At 35.0% G+C, this 19,882-nt stretch overlaps 1 protein-coding gene across 2 annotated transcripts; it reads right to left on the reverse strand.

Annotated features, from left to right (window-relative positions):
• Window positions 1-703: 703 nt before the first annotated feature.
• LOC110653316 (uncharacterized) lies at window positions 704-19,793 on the reverse strand. 2 transcript variants are annotated; one of them, XM_021808886.2, is made up of 14 exons: window positions 19,398-19,792; window positions 18,969-19,009; window positions 18,772-18,864; window positions 18,233-18,307; window positions 17,636-17,685; window positions 16,345-16,434; window positions 16,141-16,197; window positions 15,698-15,767; window positions 14,482-14,583; window positions 14,360-14,412; window positions 1,947-2,094; window positions 1,761-1,845; window positions 1,385-1,513; window positions 704-1,091 (listed from the first exon to the last, which is right to left on the reverse strand). In XM_021808886.2, the coding sequence occupies exons 1-14, from the start codon at window positions 19,645-19,647 to the stop codon at window positions 910-912; spliced, it is 1,425 nt and encodes a 474-aa protein (XP_021664578.2). In that variant the 5' UTR covers window positions 19,648-19,792; the 3' UTR covers window positions 704-909. The 2 variants fall into 2 exon arrangements, with proteins under 2 accessions (XP_021664578.2, XP_058008932.1); XM_058152949.1 differs by lacking the exon at window positions 1,947-2,094 and having other exon boundaries at window positions 14,365-14,412; window positions 19,398-19,793.
• Window positions 19,794-19,882: the final 89 nt, after the last annotated feature.

Consider the following 19,882-nt stretch of genomic DNA (forward strand, 5'->3'; position numbering starts at 1 on the left):
GGAATCTGATAATAATTTATCTTAAAACTTAATTATGCACCATAAAATAATAAAAAATTTAAATTTAAATATATGCTTAATTTTATCAATTTAATCAATAAATTTTAATACTAATTTCAATTTTAACTTAATTTTAATTTTAACAATGAATCATTTGTATTTAAAAATCATTTGTATTTAAAACTACTTAAATAAAATTAAATTTTTTATTTATCAAAGTAATTTTAATAAAAAATATAAAGCCTATTTACGAAATAATTTTTTTTTATTTTACTCAACATGTCATGTTTTCACATATTTTTATTAAAAATAAATATTACAATTTAGAATTATTTTATATTAAAATTAAAAATAGATATAAAGAATTAGATTTTTTTTCTTTTAGTATTAGGTATTTTATTTTGTAAACGAAGCATTCTAAATTTATATTTTATCAAATGTTATGGGGTTTTTATGATAGTTATTTTTAGGAGAAAAATATCAAAATTTCGTGGGTGCATTTTATAATGACATCTAAAATTCTACGATGCCATTAAAAAATCCATATTATTTATTTTAATTTATTTTAAATTAAAAATATTTGGGTCTTTAATAAATAAAAGTTCCAAGTTTGACGTGGATGTCAGAGGGCTCAGGGCATTATTGGACTAATTTAATGCTTAAATAATTAGTATTATGAACATTTTATATTAAAATGAAAAGCTACAATAAATTTATAATCTTATTTAAATCAGCAATGAAAAATCAAAATATAGAATAAACTATTGATCTAAAATCATTAATTAGATCAAATCAAGCATTTAAGGGTCGAGAAGATAAGTAGAGGAAGCGTTGAAAGAATATCAGAAATTATGTGGGGAGGCTCTGAAGGATAAATCATAAGCTATAAGATCATTTGTTTCTTGATAATTAAGGGTGCCCAAATTTCTCCAGTATTTCAGAAAGAATGATGTATGCTGCACCTCCCATCACGAAAGAAAGGGTTACTCTTCCACCAGGGAGTAGCTGTGGCAGTTTTATTGATGGCGATGAACTTGAGTATCTATCTGACCAAGCCATTGCAGCAGGAAATATTCCAAAGAGCACCAAAACTAAGAAAATAGATGAACCAGTCAACAAGTTAGATGTTGCTTGACTTAACTTGTACTATGAACAATCATACATCCAAAACTTTATTCAGGAAAAAAGAAGAAAACAGTTTAGGAGAAATAAGCTTTTTGCTAAACTCTAGTAGCATTCAAAATAGCAAAAAGCAATTGTTGGCAACATTAGCTGGTTGAAGGGATCAGTGTTTCCCCTTCACCTGGCACAACCTCGAAAGGAAAGGGGTGGAGGGGCAGTGGGTTTGGGACTTTTATAAGAGAAAAGCATTTTACTTGCATACCTCCATATGTTCCTGCAAAATCCAAGGCCTTGAAAAATATTTCAGGATCCAGCAATGCTAATGCCAATGGGGGAATCAGAGTCAAGAGATATGGTAGAGGGGTGTTCTGACTGGCTGGGAGTTTTAACACTGAATATCACCAACAAAAAAAAATCCATTCAAATAACTGGACAATAAATAAAAAGAAGAAGAAATTTCAGCAATGTTAAAATGTTAGTACTGTGTTTGCAGTTGACATGAGCAATGCAAATGATAAAAACCTAGTAAATTGAACTAATTATCAAAATTCTCCTATGCTGATGGAGGGAAAAAAAATATCGTCAGCAACTAATCAAAATGTAATATGAAGGATATAATAATTAGTTTAAGCACTCACAATCTGCAAGGAAGTCAGTGAGCCCCAAAACAAATCCAATATAAGATGTCGCGATTGCAAATAGTGAGAAAACCTCAATTATTGGCTGCATAATCAAAAGAGAAAAATAAAAAACAAGCCATTATTTTGATTTCATTAGTAGGAGTTGACCTTTAGAAATTTAGCAATTTCCCGGAAGAAACCTACTCCCACAACTACATTGGTAGATCGCAACTGTTGTAGTGGATCAACTATCTTATCAGCCATCTCAGTATTTGGAATTGATCCTAGAATGACACCATTCCATACAAGAAACAACCCCAGAGGTATAGCTGTGCCTAGAACAATGGCAGTCCTGAAAATAGACATGTGGGTTATATATATATATATATAGCACATGCATTTTCCAAGCAGAGAAAAAATAATGGTAGAAAATAACAAAAACGATGCAAGAACATGACGTATAGGTTGAGATAAACAAGCTCAAAACCAAAGTTAAGACTTGTTGAAATTACAGAAAATTGAAGTATTTCTGTGTGTATTTTACTATATAAATTGATTTACAATGATTCTAATTTATACACAAAGGCTAGAACCTAAATAGAAAAAAATAAAAACTAATAAATACAAATATCCCTAATTTATTAATTTACAATCTAATTTACAGCTAATGCACTAATTAAGGGATTCTAACACTCCCCCTTAAGTTGGTTCATGTATATTGCACATGTCTAACTTACAAATTAGGGTATGAAACACCTTGCAACTTAATCCCTTAGTAAACACATCAATTAACTAGTCTTTCGAACCTACGTAAGAGACACTTAACGAACCATGCACAATTTTTTCCTTTATGAAATGTCTGTCAATCCCTATATACTTGGTCCGATCATGCTGAACTGGATTGTAAACTATACTGATGGCCGCTTTGTTATGACAAAATAAGGACAAACCACTAGCTTCCAACAGTTTTAATTCCTCCATCAACTTCCGTAACCACAATAACTCACAAATACTTTGAACCATTGCTCTGAATTCGGTCTCTGCACTGGATCTAGCCGTCACATTTTGCTTATTACTTCTCCAGGTGACTAGATTACCACCAATCAAAGTACAATAACCTGATGTTGATCTCCTATCATCAAGAGATCTAGCCCCTGTAAAGGCCTTAATCTGAAGGTGACCATGCTTTGAGAAAAGAACTCATTTCCTAAGTGCAGATTTTAAGTATCGCAAGATATGGAAAACAGCCTCCAAATGAGATTTACGAGGATTATGCATATATTGACTCACTTAACCCACTGCATATGTTGTGTCTGGTCTAGTGTACGAAAGATAAATCAGTCTGCCAACCAACCTCTAATATCTCCCTATATCCACTGATTTCCCAATTCTAACTTGCAATTTATGATTTGCCTTAATGGGAGACTCCGCTGGTTTACAGCCCAACATTCCTGTTTCTTCCAACATATCCAGTTTAAGAAATAAAAATTCTTTCATCTAATCTGGCATCCTCTAATCCAAGAAAGTACTTTAGCTTTCTCAAATCTTTAATTTTAAACTCCTGTGCTAGGCGCTCCTTTAGATGAGCTATTTCTTCCTTATCATTACCAGTTACCACAATATCATCTACATAAATAATAAGTAGTGTGATTTTGCCCCTACAGTGTCTCATAAATAAGTTGTGATCAACATTGCTTTGACGATATCCAAAGGAAATTGTAGAAAGAGATGATTCTACTTAATTTCAATTAATCTGTACATGGGTATATATATACAATTGATTCCTATAATTATGTTATAATAATTAGAAAGAAATCCTAAATAGGAATACAGAATATACAGAGAAATAATATAGTGATTGACTTTCCGTAACACTCCCCCTCAAGTTGGAGCATAGATGTTAATCATGCCCAATTTGTTACAAATGTAGTCAATCCTAGCTCCATTCAGAACTTTTGTAAAAATATCTCCTAACTGCTCTCCAATTTCGATGTGTCCTGTTGAAATGATCTGTTGTTGAATCTTTTCACGAACAAAGTGACAATCAATCTCAGTATGTTTGGTCCGCTCATGAAACACTGGATTAGAAGCAATATGGAGAGCAGCTTGATTATCATATCACAATTTTGCAGGGAGGGAGGTCTTAAAACCTGTCTCATCTAGTAATTGAAGTATCCACATTATCTCACATATTGATTGTGCCATGGCTCTGTATTCGGATTTATCACCAGATCGAGAAACTACACTCTGCTTCTTGCTTCTCCAAGACACCAAATTTCCTCCAACAAAAACACAATATCCAGTAGTTGACCTCCTGTCAACCTTAGATCCAGCCCAGTCGGCATCTGACAAACATTCAACATTCAAATGCCTATGATTATCATATAACAAACCTCTTCCTAGAGCGCCCTTCAGATAACACAAGATTTGTCCCAAGGCTTCCCGATGAGCAACAGTTAAGGAAGACATAAACTGACTTACCACACTAATAGCATAAGCAATGTCAGGACGAGTGACTATAAGGTAGTTCAATTTTCCTACCAATCTCCTATATCTCTCTGGATCTTCAAACAACTCACTATACCCTGCTAACAGTTGTAAATTTGGAGTCATTAGTACACTACAAGGCTTAGCACCTAATTTTCCTATCTCTGTCAATAAATCAAGGACATATTTTCTTTGAGACAAGAAAATACCCTTCTCACTTCTCATAACTTCAATACCCAAGAAATACTTTAACAATCCCAAGTCTTTGGTCTGAAACTGGGTTTGGAGGAAAGTTTTAAGAGATGAAATACCTGCAAAGTCACTCCCAGTGATGACAATGTCATCCACATAGACTACCAGGAGAATTAGACCAGCCTCAGATTGCCTATAAAATACTGAGTGATCACACTTACTCTTTTGCATACCAAATTCCTGTACTGCTTCACTGAATCTCCCAAACTAGGCCCTAGGACTTTGTTTCAAGCCGTAAAAAGACTTTCGAAGCCTACAAACTTTACCCAACTCCCCCCTGAGCAACAAACCCAGGTGGTTGCTCCATATACACCTCCTCCTGAAGATCACCATGAAGGAAAGCATTCTTGATATCCAATTGGTGCAGGGGCCAATCATATGTAGCGGCTAAAGAGATAAACAAACGAACAGAAGTAAGTTTAACTACAGGAGAAAAAGTGTCAGAGTATTCAACCCCATATGTCTAAGCATATCCTTTTGCTACAACGCGTGCTTTTAACCTAGCCACAGAACCATCAGGATTTATCTTTACTTTAAATACCCATTTGCAACCAATAGCTTTCTTACCAATGTGCAAAAGCAACAGTTCGCATGTACCATTAGCATCTAAAGCCTACATTTCCTCTTTCATAGCAGCACACCAGCCAGGATGAGACAATGCCTCACCAACAGTATTAGGGGTAGGAACAGAGTCTAAAGAAGTAACAAAACATTGAGAACAAGAAAACAATTGATTATAAGAAACAAAAGAAGAGATAGGGTAAGTACATGAACGTTTACCTTTACGAAGAGCAATGGGTAAGTCTAGATTAGAATCATGATCAGTATGAGGTGCAGGATCTCCAAACGAAGTAGCTGGTGGAGGATCTGAATCAGGAATCTCCAATTTCCTGGTATAAACATGAACAATGGGAAGTCGAGTAGGTCTAGAGACAAAATGAACAGGCTATGGGAGAGGACTAAACATTGGTTGGATAGTATATATTAAGAGATCATCCTCCTCCCCCTGACTCTCATACACAGATGATGGAGGAAAAAATAGAGTGGACTCAAAAAATGTGATATCTGCATAAACAAGATAACGATTAAGAGTAGGAGAGAAACAACGGTACCCTTTTTGGAGCCGAGAGTACCCAAGGAAGACACATTTGAGAGACTTTGGATCCAATTTAGAAACCTGTGGACGAACATCACGCACAAAACAGCTACAACAAAAAATACGGGGTTCAATAGGGAACAAAGATTTTGTAGGATACAAAGCAGTATAAGGAATATCCCCATTAAGGGAAGAAGACTGTATACGATTGATCAAAAAACATGCCGTAGAAATTGCATCCGCCCAAAAGTGTTTAGAAACTTTTATCTGAAAAAGAAGAGCACGAGTTACCTCAAGAATATGCCGATTTTTTCTTTCGGCCACGCCATTTTTGGATGGGGTATCCACATAAGAAGACTGATGAAGAATGTCATTTTGTGTCATATAAGACTGAAATTGTATTGAAAAGTATTCTTTGGCATTGTTACTTCTTAATATGCGCACAGAAATATTAAATTGAGTTTTGATTTCATTACAAAAGGCACAAAAGATAAAAAAATAACTCAGAACGATTCTTCATTAAATATAACCAGGTAACACGAGAGTAATCGTCAACAAAAGTAACAAAATAATGAAATCCAGTTTTAGAAGTAACAGAACAAGGATCCCAAATATCAGAATGAACTAACTCAAAAGGAGATAAAGCCCGTTTATTGACTCTAGACACAGAAGGCAAACGATGATGTTTTGCAAACTGACACGACTCACATTCTAGTACTGATAAAGACTGAAACTGAGGACACAGTTTCTTCATGGTAGACAAAGATGGATGGCCCAATCTACAATGAGCTTCAAGAGGTGTTAAGGTACTGGAGCAAACAAGCGACCGCAGTACATGATTTTTCAGAATGTAGAGACTACCTGACTCACGTCCTCTACCAATAATCTACTTCGTCGTAAGATCCTGAAACAAACACTGGTAAAAAAAAAAAAAGGAAACAGAACAATTTAAGGTACAAGTAAGTTTACTTACAGAATGTAGATTAAAAGAGAATTTTGGTAGACACAAAACAGATGATAAAGAAATTGACAAAGTCGAGTTCGTAGTTCCAGAACCCATAACAAAAGAAGTAGAACCATCAGCTAAAGTAACCGTAGAGGAAGTGAGATTAGACTGAAAAGCAGATAAAAGACTAGAATTACCTGTCATGTGATCTGTCGCACCAAAATCAATAACCCATTTGGATGAGGAAGACACAAGACATGTAGTAGATTTACCTGACTCAGTGATCACAGTGACAGGGGAACTGGTAGGCTTTAGAGATGCCTGATACTGGGAAAACTATGCAAAATCCTCTGCAGATACCAAAATAGTTTTCTTAGAGGAAGATACTGTAGAATCCTCTGCTGTCATATTTGCCATCTGTGATCACTGATTTTTCCTCTGAAGTTGTGGACAATTATATTTTGTATGGCCAGGCTCATGGCAATAATAACAAATAACTCCTCTTGAGTCCTGATTAGAACTAGCCTCTCCATTACGCTGATTACTTCTGTTGCCTGTAATTCCTCCTCTACTTCCTCTTCTATTATCCTGTTGTCCATTTGGATTACGGCTAATAAGAGCACTACTGACAGGCTGTGAAGATTGGATACTTTCTGTACGAAGGACCAGTGTGAACGTTTCATGCAAAGAGGAAATCTCAGAACTGGAGAGAATTTGAGATTTAGCAGTCTCATACTGTGAAGGAACGCTTGCAAGAAAACTCATAACAGCTAGTTGCTCCTGTTGGGCCTGCTGAACTTTCACATCAGGACTAAAAGGCAAAAATACATTAAGTTCCTTATATACCCGTTTAAAATCCATAAAATAAGCCGTGAGAGACTTATCCTCTTTCTGAGCACGATTGAATGCCTTACAAACATTATAAATACGTGAGATATTCCTTTTACCAGAATACAGAGAATCTAAGTAATCCATCAATTCCTTAACAAATTCACAGTGATTAATTAAACTAATTACCTCACTGTGAATCGAGTTCCGAAGCTGCAAAAACAACTGAGCATCCTCCCTTAGCCAAGTTTATCGTGTATCATCAGTAGGTGGATCTTTAGTAAGGTGATCATCCTTATCAATACTACGCAAATAGACCCTAACAGTCTTACTCCACTCCAGATAATTCGAACCATTAAGTTTGTGTTTCGTGATCTTAGTCATCACCGGAATCACATCAGAAATAATATTTTTATTGTCTGCCATTTGTTGAGACAAAGAAAACTAACCGAAACACTAATCCAAAGTGTTTACAACAGCAAAATAACCCAAAATCACAAATCAAGTAAATACCGAAATAGGATCTGAGAGCCAAACCTAAGAAGTCCTTTAATGGTGTACTGGATCAGGCAACAGCACACAGTGGTAGAATGAGGGGGTTGAGGCGACGTCGGCGATATTGATCGGAATCGAAACGGCCAGTCGGCGGCCAAGGTCTCTCCTGAACTAGGTGGTGAGAACAAATAATCACCCTAGATAGATGACCTGCTCTGATACCATATAGAAAGAGATGATTTTACTTAATTTCAATTAATCTGTACATGGGTATATATATACAATTAATTCCTATAATTGTGTTTTACTAATTAGGAAGAAATCCTAAATAAGAAATCATAAATAGGAATACAGAATATACAAAGAAATAATACAGTGATTGACTTTCCATGACAGAAATCATCGCCTTACTAAACCTATCAAACCATGCCCTAGGTGATTGTTTTAGACCATACAAAGCCTTCTTCAATCTGTAAACTTTCCCTCTGGTATTTTCATCCTTAAACCCTGGAGAAATTTCCATATATACTTCTTCTTCCAAGTCACCATACAGAAAGACATTTTTTACATCAAACTGTTATAAATCCCACTCAAGATTTGCTGCACATGATAGCAAGATTCTGATGGTGTTCATTTTAGCAACAAGAGCAAAGGTTTCTTGGTAATCTAACCCATACATCTGTGTAAAGCCTTTTGCTACCAGCCTGACCTTATACCTCTCAATTGAACCATCTACTCTATGCTTCACAGTGAACACCCATTTGCATCCAACCGGCTTTTTTTCCAGTGAGAGAGTAACAAGTTCCCATGTCTCATTCTTTACCAAAACTTTCATCTCCTCCACCATGGCTGCTTTCCATTTTGGATTAAGACATGCTTTCTTCTAATCCTGTGAAATAGAAACAGAAAAAACAGATAATAGAAAGGCTCTATAGGATGGAGAGAAAAAATCATAGAAAATGAAATTAGAGATGGGATAAAGTATAGGTTCAAACACCTTTTCTCAGAGCAATAGGAATATCAAGATCATTATCAAAAGAAGAAAGAACAGATTGAGAATCAAAATTAGACTCATCAGGAACCAAAGGAGACTCATCACATACCTCAGGATGTCTTGAAATTGAATCCAGGGATTCCAATTGATCAACAGTTTCTTGCTCGATGGCTATTTCTATCTTGTTTTACCGAGTATATATTCTTAAATCTGGTCTATTCAATCTCCCTCGAGATTTAGGTAACTCCCCCTGAGTATCATTGTTAGGTATAGATTCTAAACCCAGATTCTCCCTCTAAAGTTGAATATTGGGAGAGGACGAAGATGAAGGGTAAGACACCTCTTTCTTTCGATGCTTCCCTTGAAAAGGTGGATGTAAATAAGATTTAGATTTCCTGAAGGTAACATCCATGCTCACAAAATATTTCCATGTAGGAGGGTAGTAACACCTATACCCCTTCTGAGTACTAGAATATCCAATAAAGACACATTTGAGCGCCTGAGGTTCTAACTTCCCACTATTAATCTTATGAACAAAGGAAACACACCCAAAGTCCTTTGGAGGGACAATATATGAATTTTTACCCTGCAAAACATCTGAAGGACTCTTAAACTCCAATGTCTGAAGTAGCATCCTATTAATAAGATATGTAACAGAAAGAAGAGCATCCTCCCTAAGTAAGATTTAGGAATATTCATGGTAAACATAAGAGACCTATCAACCTCAAGTAAGTGTCTATTTTTCCTCTCAGACACCCCCTTTTGTGAACTAGTGTCAACACAACTAGTCTGATATAAAATCTCATGAGACTTCAAATACTCCTGAAAGACTGCATTCATATATTATATACCATTATCAGTTCTCAGTATTTTAACATCAGCATTAAACTGTGTACTAATCATTTTGTGAAACTGCTGAAAACAGGAAAAAACTTCATTTTTTCCTTTCATCAAATATACTCGTTAACCTACTACAATAATCAATAAAGGTTCTATAACCCGATAAAGACACAGTTTGAGTAGGCTCCCATATATCAGAATGAATAGTTATAAAAGAACTGAAACTTTATTATTTGTTGTAAGATAAGATTGTCTAGTATGTTAACAAACTCACAAGCATCACAGACTAACAATTCAATTTTGCATTGCTTAAACAAAAAAGGATAAAGTTTCTATAAAACAGTAAATGAAAGATGTTCTAGTCTCCTATGCCACTAGATAATTTCTTCCTCAACACTCATAGGCTGTTCCAACATTGCCTGGCCAACATAGTCATTCAGTAGATATAACCCATCTTGCAGTCTACCACTGCCAATCATTTTCCCTGTTGTCAATTCTTGAAAAACACAATGAGTAGGAAAAAATTCAATTTTGCAGTTAAGAGCTTTTGTGATAGAACTGACAGACAGAAGGTTAATAGGAAAGCTAGGCACATGTAAAACAGAACTGAGACTTATAGTAGGAGTGTATTTAATAAAACCTGTTCCAGAAATATTAGATAAGGATCCATTCGCAATACGAACTTTTTCTTTGCCTGAACATGGAGAATAGGATATGAATTTATTCAAAGAGCCTATCATATACTTGTTTGCTCTAGAATTTATAACCCAAAAGGAATTATTAAGATTGGCAAGAAAAGCATTATCTGAGTTGACGAAGTTAGAAGAGGCAACTATAGTGGATTGCGATTCAAATTGTGACAGCAAATGCCTTAAAGTCTGTACCTCTTCAGTGAAAACATCCCAGTAGTAGCAATACCTTCAGAAATATCCACAGCCTCGAATACATTAGCTTATGGTCAAGCAAAGCCCTTCTTTTTTCCTCCATGCCCTTTGGTTGGGCGACTATGCAGTTTTCAACAGTATTTCTTAGTATGCCGGGTTTTTCTACAATAATCACAATACAGCTAATCCTTATCTGATGGACCATGTGACTATTCACGTGAAGAATTAGCAGCTAACCCTACCTTATCAACAAACATAGAATGAACCATAACACTCCTTCTGTTCTCTTCCTACTGAACATAAGAGTATGTCTGTCTTAAGGTAGGTAAAGAATCCTTCCCAAGTACTTGGACCCGAATCTAATCATATTTCACATTCAACCTAGCAAGAAAATTATAGATCCGCTCTTTCTCAACTTGCTTCTGAAACTTAACTGCATCATCTGGACATGAGGCCTGAAAGTCCTGGTAGAAATCGAGTTCCTGCCATAGACCACTCAATTCTGCATCATACTGAGCAACAGTTAGCTCACCTTGTTTCAAATCATGAACCTTGTTTCTAAACTCGTACACTTGTGCATTGTTTCCAACTTGAGAATAGGTCTGAGAAATTGCACTCCAAATAGTAGTTGCACTATCCAACAGCAAATACCTATGAGCTATATGATGTTGCATAGAATTGATAAGCCATGACATAACAAGAGAGTTCTCCAACTCCCACTGACTGTAGGTAGAGCTCACAGTTTCTAGCTTTTTCTTATTTTCAATAATATACCCCTATAGCCTTCTAGCTTGAATAAACAGCAGACGTGATCTAAACCACACAAAAAAATTGGTCCCATCCAATTTTACAGGACTAATCTAGAAAGAGGCGTTATCACTGATAAAACCCACCTTTGTTTTCGAGATTTCCTTCTTCCCATCTATCATTTTCGTACAAAAAAAATAAAAACAGGTACTGTATTGAAGAGAGACCCAAAAAATAAAAGTGCAAGCCAAGTGAGAGGAATAGGTGGGTCAAAGGTGCAAAAACTAAGAGAGAAGGCGTCAAAGAAAAACAGCCAGAAATAGCTTCACGCGCTGGTGTGTGTGATTGGAGCGCAACCTTCTAAGGGTGCATGGGGCCACGTGCCTTACCAGATGACGGCAAAACTCTAGGTGAGGGCCAGCAACCTGATGTTCTTCCTCCTTAGTTGGACAGTGACAATCACCTCCCTCAACAGACTCGCTTTTAGGCTTACCCACACAAACCCTAACTATTCTAGTACTGTTCATGCCAAGAAAAGTTGGCTTGGCTATGATACCATGTTGAAATCAGACAAAATTGAAGTATTTCTGTGAGTATTTTACTATATAAATTGATTTACAATTATTCTAATTTATACACAAAGGCTAGAATCTAAATAGGAAAAAATAAAAGCTAATAAATATAAATATCCCTAATTTACTAATTTACAATCTAATTTACAGCTAATGCACTAATTAAAGGATTCTAACAAGACTCCCATTATGAAATATGCAAATTATCCATTCATGGACTTGACAAATTACTGCCATATGACCAATAAAACCAAATACCAACAGTCAGGCTAGTGAAGAGTGAGAGAAAGGACAAAGAAGAAGATACTTTAATCAATCTTCCATAGGCATATCTACATAAGGTAGTAAGTAACCTATACAAAATAAAACCCGCCTTTCTTTCACCACAGAACAAATTATTAAGTTCTTGGACTAACTACCACTCAAAAAAAAAATGCCTTCATGCTAAAAAATGAGTCACATAATGGCTCAAGAGATCTAAAGTTTAATTCAAATTTTATGTGATGATAGTCAATTTTCCGAGTCAACAAAAGGCTAGTATGTAAATCGCAACCCACAAGGGGCAAGCTAACCTAAGCTAAGAATCTGAAGCAAACAAGTTCACCTATCAATAACAAACAAGGATACAGTGTTACAGATGACTGAAACCTTACCAAGCTCAGGACAAATTGACGCTAGAATCCCTACTCCAGAAGAGTTTTGCATACAACATCACATCAGACAATTATCAGTAGCACCCCGTGAGCCTTTTCCTATCATGTTCCAACTTCTCTGAGAGAGTTTTACCCTTCATCAATATGCAAGCCAACTTTATGAACACCATAAAGCTTAACATCATCATCCTTCTAATATTAAAGGATTTGCTTAAACAAGCACATTGGCTAAAGCAACTAACCATCTATTTCCTTGCATCATATTAGGATGTTAGTTGAGCCCTTCTTTTTTTCCTTGACCTTCTCCTAATAAGGATTCTTCAGAGATTGCACCTCCACAGCAATAAGAGCTTGAATAACCATATGCAACACTTAGTTGATGCCCCTTTCTTTAACTATTATAATTTTCTAACATCAGAAGACCTTGTATAATCTTGCATTTTAATGGTGAATGTCTTCAGAATGAAATTCAGATATTTTCCTCATTTTAAAAGAGTTTTCTTCTCCACTCAAACCTAAAGTATACATGACAGCAAACGAGTATCTTCAATTAGAAAGCAACTAACACACGGACAATGATGCTAATGATCGGTACTTCTAATGGTCCATTATTAAGTCTGTGATGTAGAACAACTAAGAACAAAGAACAAAACAAGGACCAATAATTGAAAAAGAAAATTAATTCTCAATAATTTTATATAATCTCAACAATAATCATAATCCAAAACTACTGAATAATAGAAAATTAGCTCTATTTATAGAACTTACAACCCTAATCAAATTAGAAATAGAAATCCTAATTCAACTCTAATTAGGAATATTAAATAAGATAAATTAGAAAACAATAGACCTAATAATAATAAAATTCCTAAACAATAAAAAAATCTTTAAATTTCTTAATTCTATAATAATTAAAATTCCTAAACAAAATTCTAAACTTCTTATTCTGCTCTGATACCAAAATTGATGTAAGACAAAGGGAAATAATCAGAACAAAGAACAAAACAAGGACCAATCCTTGAAAAAGAGAACTAATTCTCAGTAATTTTATTTAATCTCAATAATAATCATAATCCAAAGCTATTGAAAAATAGAAAATTAGCTCTATTTATAGAGCTTACAACCCTAATCAAATTAAAAATAGAAATGCTAATTCAACTCTAATTAGGAATACTAAATAAGATAAATTAGAAAACAATAGACCTAATAATAATAAAATTCCTAAATAATAAAAACTCTTTAAATTTCTTAATTCTATAATAATTAAAATTTCCTAATAAAATTCTAAACTTCCTATTCTACATTACTATGATTACTGACTAGTAAATAAAGAATGCAGAACTTCAAGAGAGTAGTAAGGGCATTTGAAGAGATAGGCTAGGTACTTGACGAAAGCTATTTAAGATGTTTATTTGATTAGGTGTAAATAAAGAATGAGGAACTTCAAGAGAGCAGTACAAACATTTGAAAAGATGGGCTAGGTACTTAATAACAGCTATTTAAGATGCTTATTTGATTAGATACACTTGCCTTTAGTTCAAGCATGCTTATTTGATTAGGTTTTCAGGTTATCTTTGTTAGTACAATAATTTACACTATTCATGTAATTATTAATGTCAAGGATTCAACCACCTATAATAGTCATTTTTTTAAATGCTTCCTAATCTGTATTAAGCATCTTCACAAATGGCTTCAATATATTAGCAAGCAGAGGTGTAAGGATAAGAAAGTTTCAAGTAAGTAAAAAAGATCAGATAGTAAACATTACACTCACACTCTGTTAGCTCAATATCAAGCAAAAGTCTGATGAAAAGATCTATCACCTTACTTTTGAAATGTTTCCTTCAAGATTCGTGCAAAGAACAGGTACTACATTCTGAACAAAGCAGATATAGAATGTCACAACTACTTCAACATTGAATTACCAGAGGTTTGTTTATGTTACCTGATAAACAAATGAAAGTGCAATTATTGGTATACTCATAGGAACAGCTTCAAAGTTGGCTTTCAAAAGAGCATCTGGTTGCACCTCTCCACTAGCAACTGCCTAAGAAACAAAAGTTTAATATCTCTTTAATGTAATATGTATAGAAGCTCACTTGCCACCAAAACATTATATATATATATATATATATATATATATATATATATATATATATATATATATCAATTCATGCAAGTATCAGAATGTAGTTTTCTTTTCGAATTTCCACAGAAGGTGTAGAAGAATTACACTTTGTCCAACACTCTTGCTCACATGCCAACCTTTCTTGGTAGATTAGACTTAGCATGGGCACACAAGTTTTGACTAACGAACAAAAAACTTATTCTCTGCATTATGTGTTCACATTAGAGACTGCACTCAGGATCAGAAACTCTTTCATGATGTCCACAACTCTATCATGAGATAATGTCTTTGACAACTACTAAGGGGAAGTTAAGCCTGTAAAGACTTGGAAGCCTTAAAAATGCAAGGTTCTAAAATCCAACAATTTTGGTGCAGTTTGAATTTACTTTTATATTAGGAGTTCCACAGAGGAAACACGTTGCTCTACATCTGAAATGGGTATAAAATCTATAAATGAAAATCCAATTTGAATGTGATGTATCCTTTTCTTGCAATAGAGCAGTTTTCCCACAAACCCAGCAACTGTAAACTATCTAACTCACTGATTTAAGACATGTCTTATTCAAAGCTACTATGGCAACCTAATAAAAACAAATGAAAAAAATATTTATGAGTTTCCAGGAATTTGTACAAGGACTGTGCTCTCTCTCTCCTTTTTTCCCCTTCTTGCACATGTGGACTTCACTCAATTCAATTGTATTTGCTTTATGGTACATCTTAATGATTTTGTTTCTAGAAAACTAACATCATTGAGTAATTAAGATCCTAGTTGCATATCCATTAATTTTTTTATTCAAGTGTCCCCAAGGGAACAAGTAAGTGAATAGAGATTGGGGTCTCCAATTTGGAAGTCTCAATTCCAAACCATTCGGGTGGAAGGGAGGGGTTTATGGAATGAGACGAGACTGTCCTCCTTGGTAGATAGCTTAGCCATGGAATAAAAAGAGTGTTTGATATATTAAAGTAAAATTTGTAAAAATGCCTGGATAATTGAAACACAAAAACTAGCATATTCATCAAGCGAGAGAATTACCGCAAGAGCTGTGAAAGAAATAATGATTCCAAATACTAGAACTCCATTAACAGCACCGATGAAGCGCTGACTACAAATTAAGAAAAGTGAAAAGTTAATTTTACTTCATTTAATTAATGAGAGAGAGAGAAAGAGGTGTCAACTTGTAGTACAGAAACTAGAAAATTTAAAAAGAAAAGACAACAAAATTCATCTCATATATCCTATACATAACCTACCAAGTTTCAACAGAAGACATGCATTTTAAAGAATTGACCATATTACTATCATTTAATGGTTTGCGAAAGCTTTAGTTTAGATAGTACTTAAAACAAAAGATCATGGCATCAGAAACACTATTTATTTTATCAAGCACTAGTTGATACACTTACACCACTAGAACATAGCTAATACAAATACTTCTAAGCCTTCAAACTCATAATAGATGAGAAAGTAACACTAACCTCCCAAAGTAGCATATGCCTCCAAAAACCAAAGAGAATAATGCTGCACTTTCCCATCTGCAAATTGCAGCGAGTCAACACCTAATAGATGTACAAAATTCCCCCCAAAATAAGATCCATAAGGGCTACTGGCAAGGCTGCAAATTCAGATGCGTAAATATGGATTGCTTAGACACGTAGAATTATTCGAATTATGGTTCGTACAATGGAATGCCGAGAATGTTGGTCAAAATTTCTGAAGAACGAGCCACATACGCAACTAAAAGGGCATAATGGATGAAAATGTATGTCCAACTGCAAGACCATCATACAATAGAATGATAGTTACAGTTCAAGAAAACACTGCACAAGAAAATTACACAACAGCAAAGGTATTCCCATAAAATAATTTAGATGGCAACAACTATAAAAATATGAATTTAAAGGATTTATATGACCATAAAAGTGAATATCAAAAGTATGTATGATCCATTTTGTTGAAAATGCTAAACAAACATTGGTAATGAATTAGCAGCAGCAGATTTATAAGCAAATTATATTATTGCAAAGCAGAATGGAAGCTTTCTTGCTAAATTGATCAATCTTAAGATGTTTAATTGTTTTGATCATTCTTAAGTCAAAATATGATTTATCTTATCACAATATAAATATCAAACTTTGACATTGTGAGGACTCAGAAAACTGTCATGCAACAGGAGAGTGTTGCAAGTGAACTTTAGAGACATCTAGGAGAGTGTGGTATGTTCCATTTATAATTAGTGCAGTACAAGAGAAGATGATTGTCCTCATACAAGGATTGTATAGCAAAGTGTAGCTTGTGGTAAACACACCTTTATTGTCCAGCGATTACAATAGTAAGGGCCTTCTAGGAACTATCATTTTTGCATACATAATAACAACAATAACACTAATGGCAACAGCAGCAGCTGATCTGAAATGAATGCTGAATTCCATTTCAACTGACCAAGTTATTGGATATCATTAGAAATAGAGTTCTAAAAAGTGCTTATCACCCTTAGAATTTCATAGTTTGGAATTAGAAATTACTGCATTCATCTTTCTGCATGGCACTAACTTTCAGCAGATTGGTCATCACAAAACAATAGTTTAAATCACCAAGCAGTTTCATTGTAGATAAACCGATGTGTACTTGGAATAATTCCATGAAGATTCAGTGTACAGCTTTCCAATTGATGAAAAGAATCAATGAGTTGTCTGTGGATGGGGTTGAGGGGCTTGCTATTTGGTGAGGTTGTGTGAACTGTGAAGCCAGTACCCTAAACAACCAAATGGTTGTGCTATAGAAGAGACTGATGATTGCCAGCAGTTACTCCACAAAGATAGCTCACTGCAGAACATGTGAACTATGAAAAACAACACAAATGACTTCTTCCAGAATTCTGACAACTTATGCCAAAAACCAACATCTATCTAGTTAATTTTTTCTAAATCTACTAGTCGAAGAGATAAAGGCATAAATGACTTGTCAGCCTACCAAGCAATTTGAACTCCAGCCGTTCCCAGAGTTCTCCTGGCCATTGACACCTGACATCAGTCAACAGAAAAAGAAAAAGAGTATGAGACAAATACAACACGCCAGCTAAAAATAAGATACAAATTAAACAGTTGAATTTTCACTTCATCAGAAACCAATTCTACATTAGAATGAAGATGAACCTCAAAATCAATAGCCTTTGAAGGTTTAACAGTAAGTTTTTAAAGAAAAAAATTGAAATTATGATACCATTTAGGTCAAAATTCTCTGACAACTCTTATGTATGAGAGACCTAAAAGCCCAAATGTAGGAGCACTTTTATACATTTTGACATCATTGCTAAATGTGCATCACATTGTTCACAAATGGTTTTTGCACAAAGATGGACAAACAGGGGCAAAACCAGTAGTTCTATCAACAAATTTTTAAAAATCAGCAAGATCTAATTCACAAGTTCTCTTAACGTAGCAAATAAATTGAACTCGATTTTTAAGCACATAATTATAGTAAAAACTTCATAATGCCACCAAGAACTAATTCAAAATAATACAAAATGTAACCACAGAAATTCATATCAATTATCTGTAACATAATTACCAAGGATACACCACCCGAACCCAATTCACACATTGTGTTCACATTTACTTCAGCAATGAGCAGCCCAGTAGCAACCTGCATGGTAGTTTAAAAGCTGAAAGCATTATAATAGAAAGATGATTAAAAGAAATGCATAAAGCTGCACTGAACAACAACACCCCCCCCACCCCACCACCCCCAACCAACCACCACACACACTCACGCACCCCTTTTAGGCCATAGATAGTGACTAAACCAATGGTTGACTCCTAGTCCCCAACCCCTTCCCTGTCAGCAATCCAGCTTCAACACATGACTTGCTACAGGCATTGGAAGCCCTTCAACCTGGGTCACCCACTCTTGTGGGGCAATGGAGTGTTTCCTATCCTTCTAGTGCAAAGTGCAACTTCAATGCATGGCATATAATGAGCTTTTAATCCATAATTTAGTCCATCTCCAGACAAGGTAAATTTGGAAGGACAATAGAAATCAAGATATGAACTTGTCAAGAATTAGGATGACTTATTAAGCTAAACTTGGAAAAGACTGCCAATATTTACCATAAATATCCAACATACAATGCAGGCCACTGCGGAGGCCAAAAAACCAGCTTCTTGAGTAACCGCAGGAATTGCCAGGATCCCAGCACCTACCTAGAGATTCAATTAATCACATTCAAGAGATTCAATTAATCACATTCACTAATTATAGTGATAATATGATTAATGTGCCTTTGTAATGTAACCAGAATGGATACCGTTGTACCCGCGACCAGAAATATTGCACTAGATAAACTTCCTGGTGAAAGAGAAAACAAGAGAACTTGATAAGATTTTGCAATAAAGGTGTAAGCATATATAAATTAATCAGAAGCCACTCGATCAGTAATCCATCGGTCCAATGCACAAGCATACCTTATACTGATTAGATATAATGTCAAGGTTAATCAGAATACTAAAAGCACCTCTTGGCCAATCAGGCCCAATCTGATTGGTTCTTAGTTCTTACTCTTACTGTTTAACGGCATTAGGAAGGTGAAATCTCATGTTCGAGTGCCCCATCTATTTTAGTATGGACATTTACGAAGTGGCCATTTGGGCTCCCATCCCATCAACCAAAAAAACACCTCGAAAAATTTCTGAAGTGACCCAAAAAAATAATTAATGAAAGTGAGGAAATTGAGTACCAGGTTCTCTCTTGAGCGTGGCTTGGTTAAGGTTGGAAAATAGCCTTTCAACTTGATATTCTTGCTGCTTTTGAGCCTGGCATTTAAAGGTTCTTGTAAAGTCGCTCAAGAACGGGCGGTGGCAAAGGTGGAGTACTGGGCTTTTTGATTTTGAGGGTTGATGATGCAGTGTAGGAATGTGCACGGATTTGTACTTCCTAGAAGGAATTGAAATGGTAGGAAATTGTGAATAAGGGAAAGACATAGCCATAGTTATGTCTTAATTTGCAGTCTTGATTCTGGCATATGGGTGTGAGATTGGAGACAACTGAAGAAGTCAAGGAACAGTTGAAAAGAATTTGAGGAGAGTAATATGGTTCTGTTAGTTCTGCCTGGATAACGTGGGCCTTCTTAACACAGCGCTCCTTGCTTTATTTGTGGACATCCTGCTCATTTTTTCTGCTATTATTATTATTTGTTAAAAAAATGACAATTGTCCAAATAAC

The sequence above is a fragment of the Hevea brasiliensis genome, chromosome 9 (assembly GCF_030052815.1).
Source record: "Hevea brasiliensis isolate MT/VB/25A 57/8 chromosome 9, ASM3005281v1, whole genome shotgun sequence".
NCBI classification, from domain to species: Eukaryota; Viridiplantae; Streptophyta; class Magnoliopsida; order Malpighiales; family Euphorbiaceae; genus Hevea; species Hevea brasiliensis.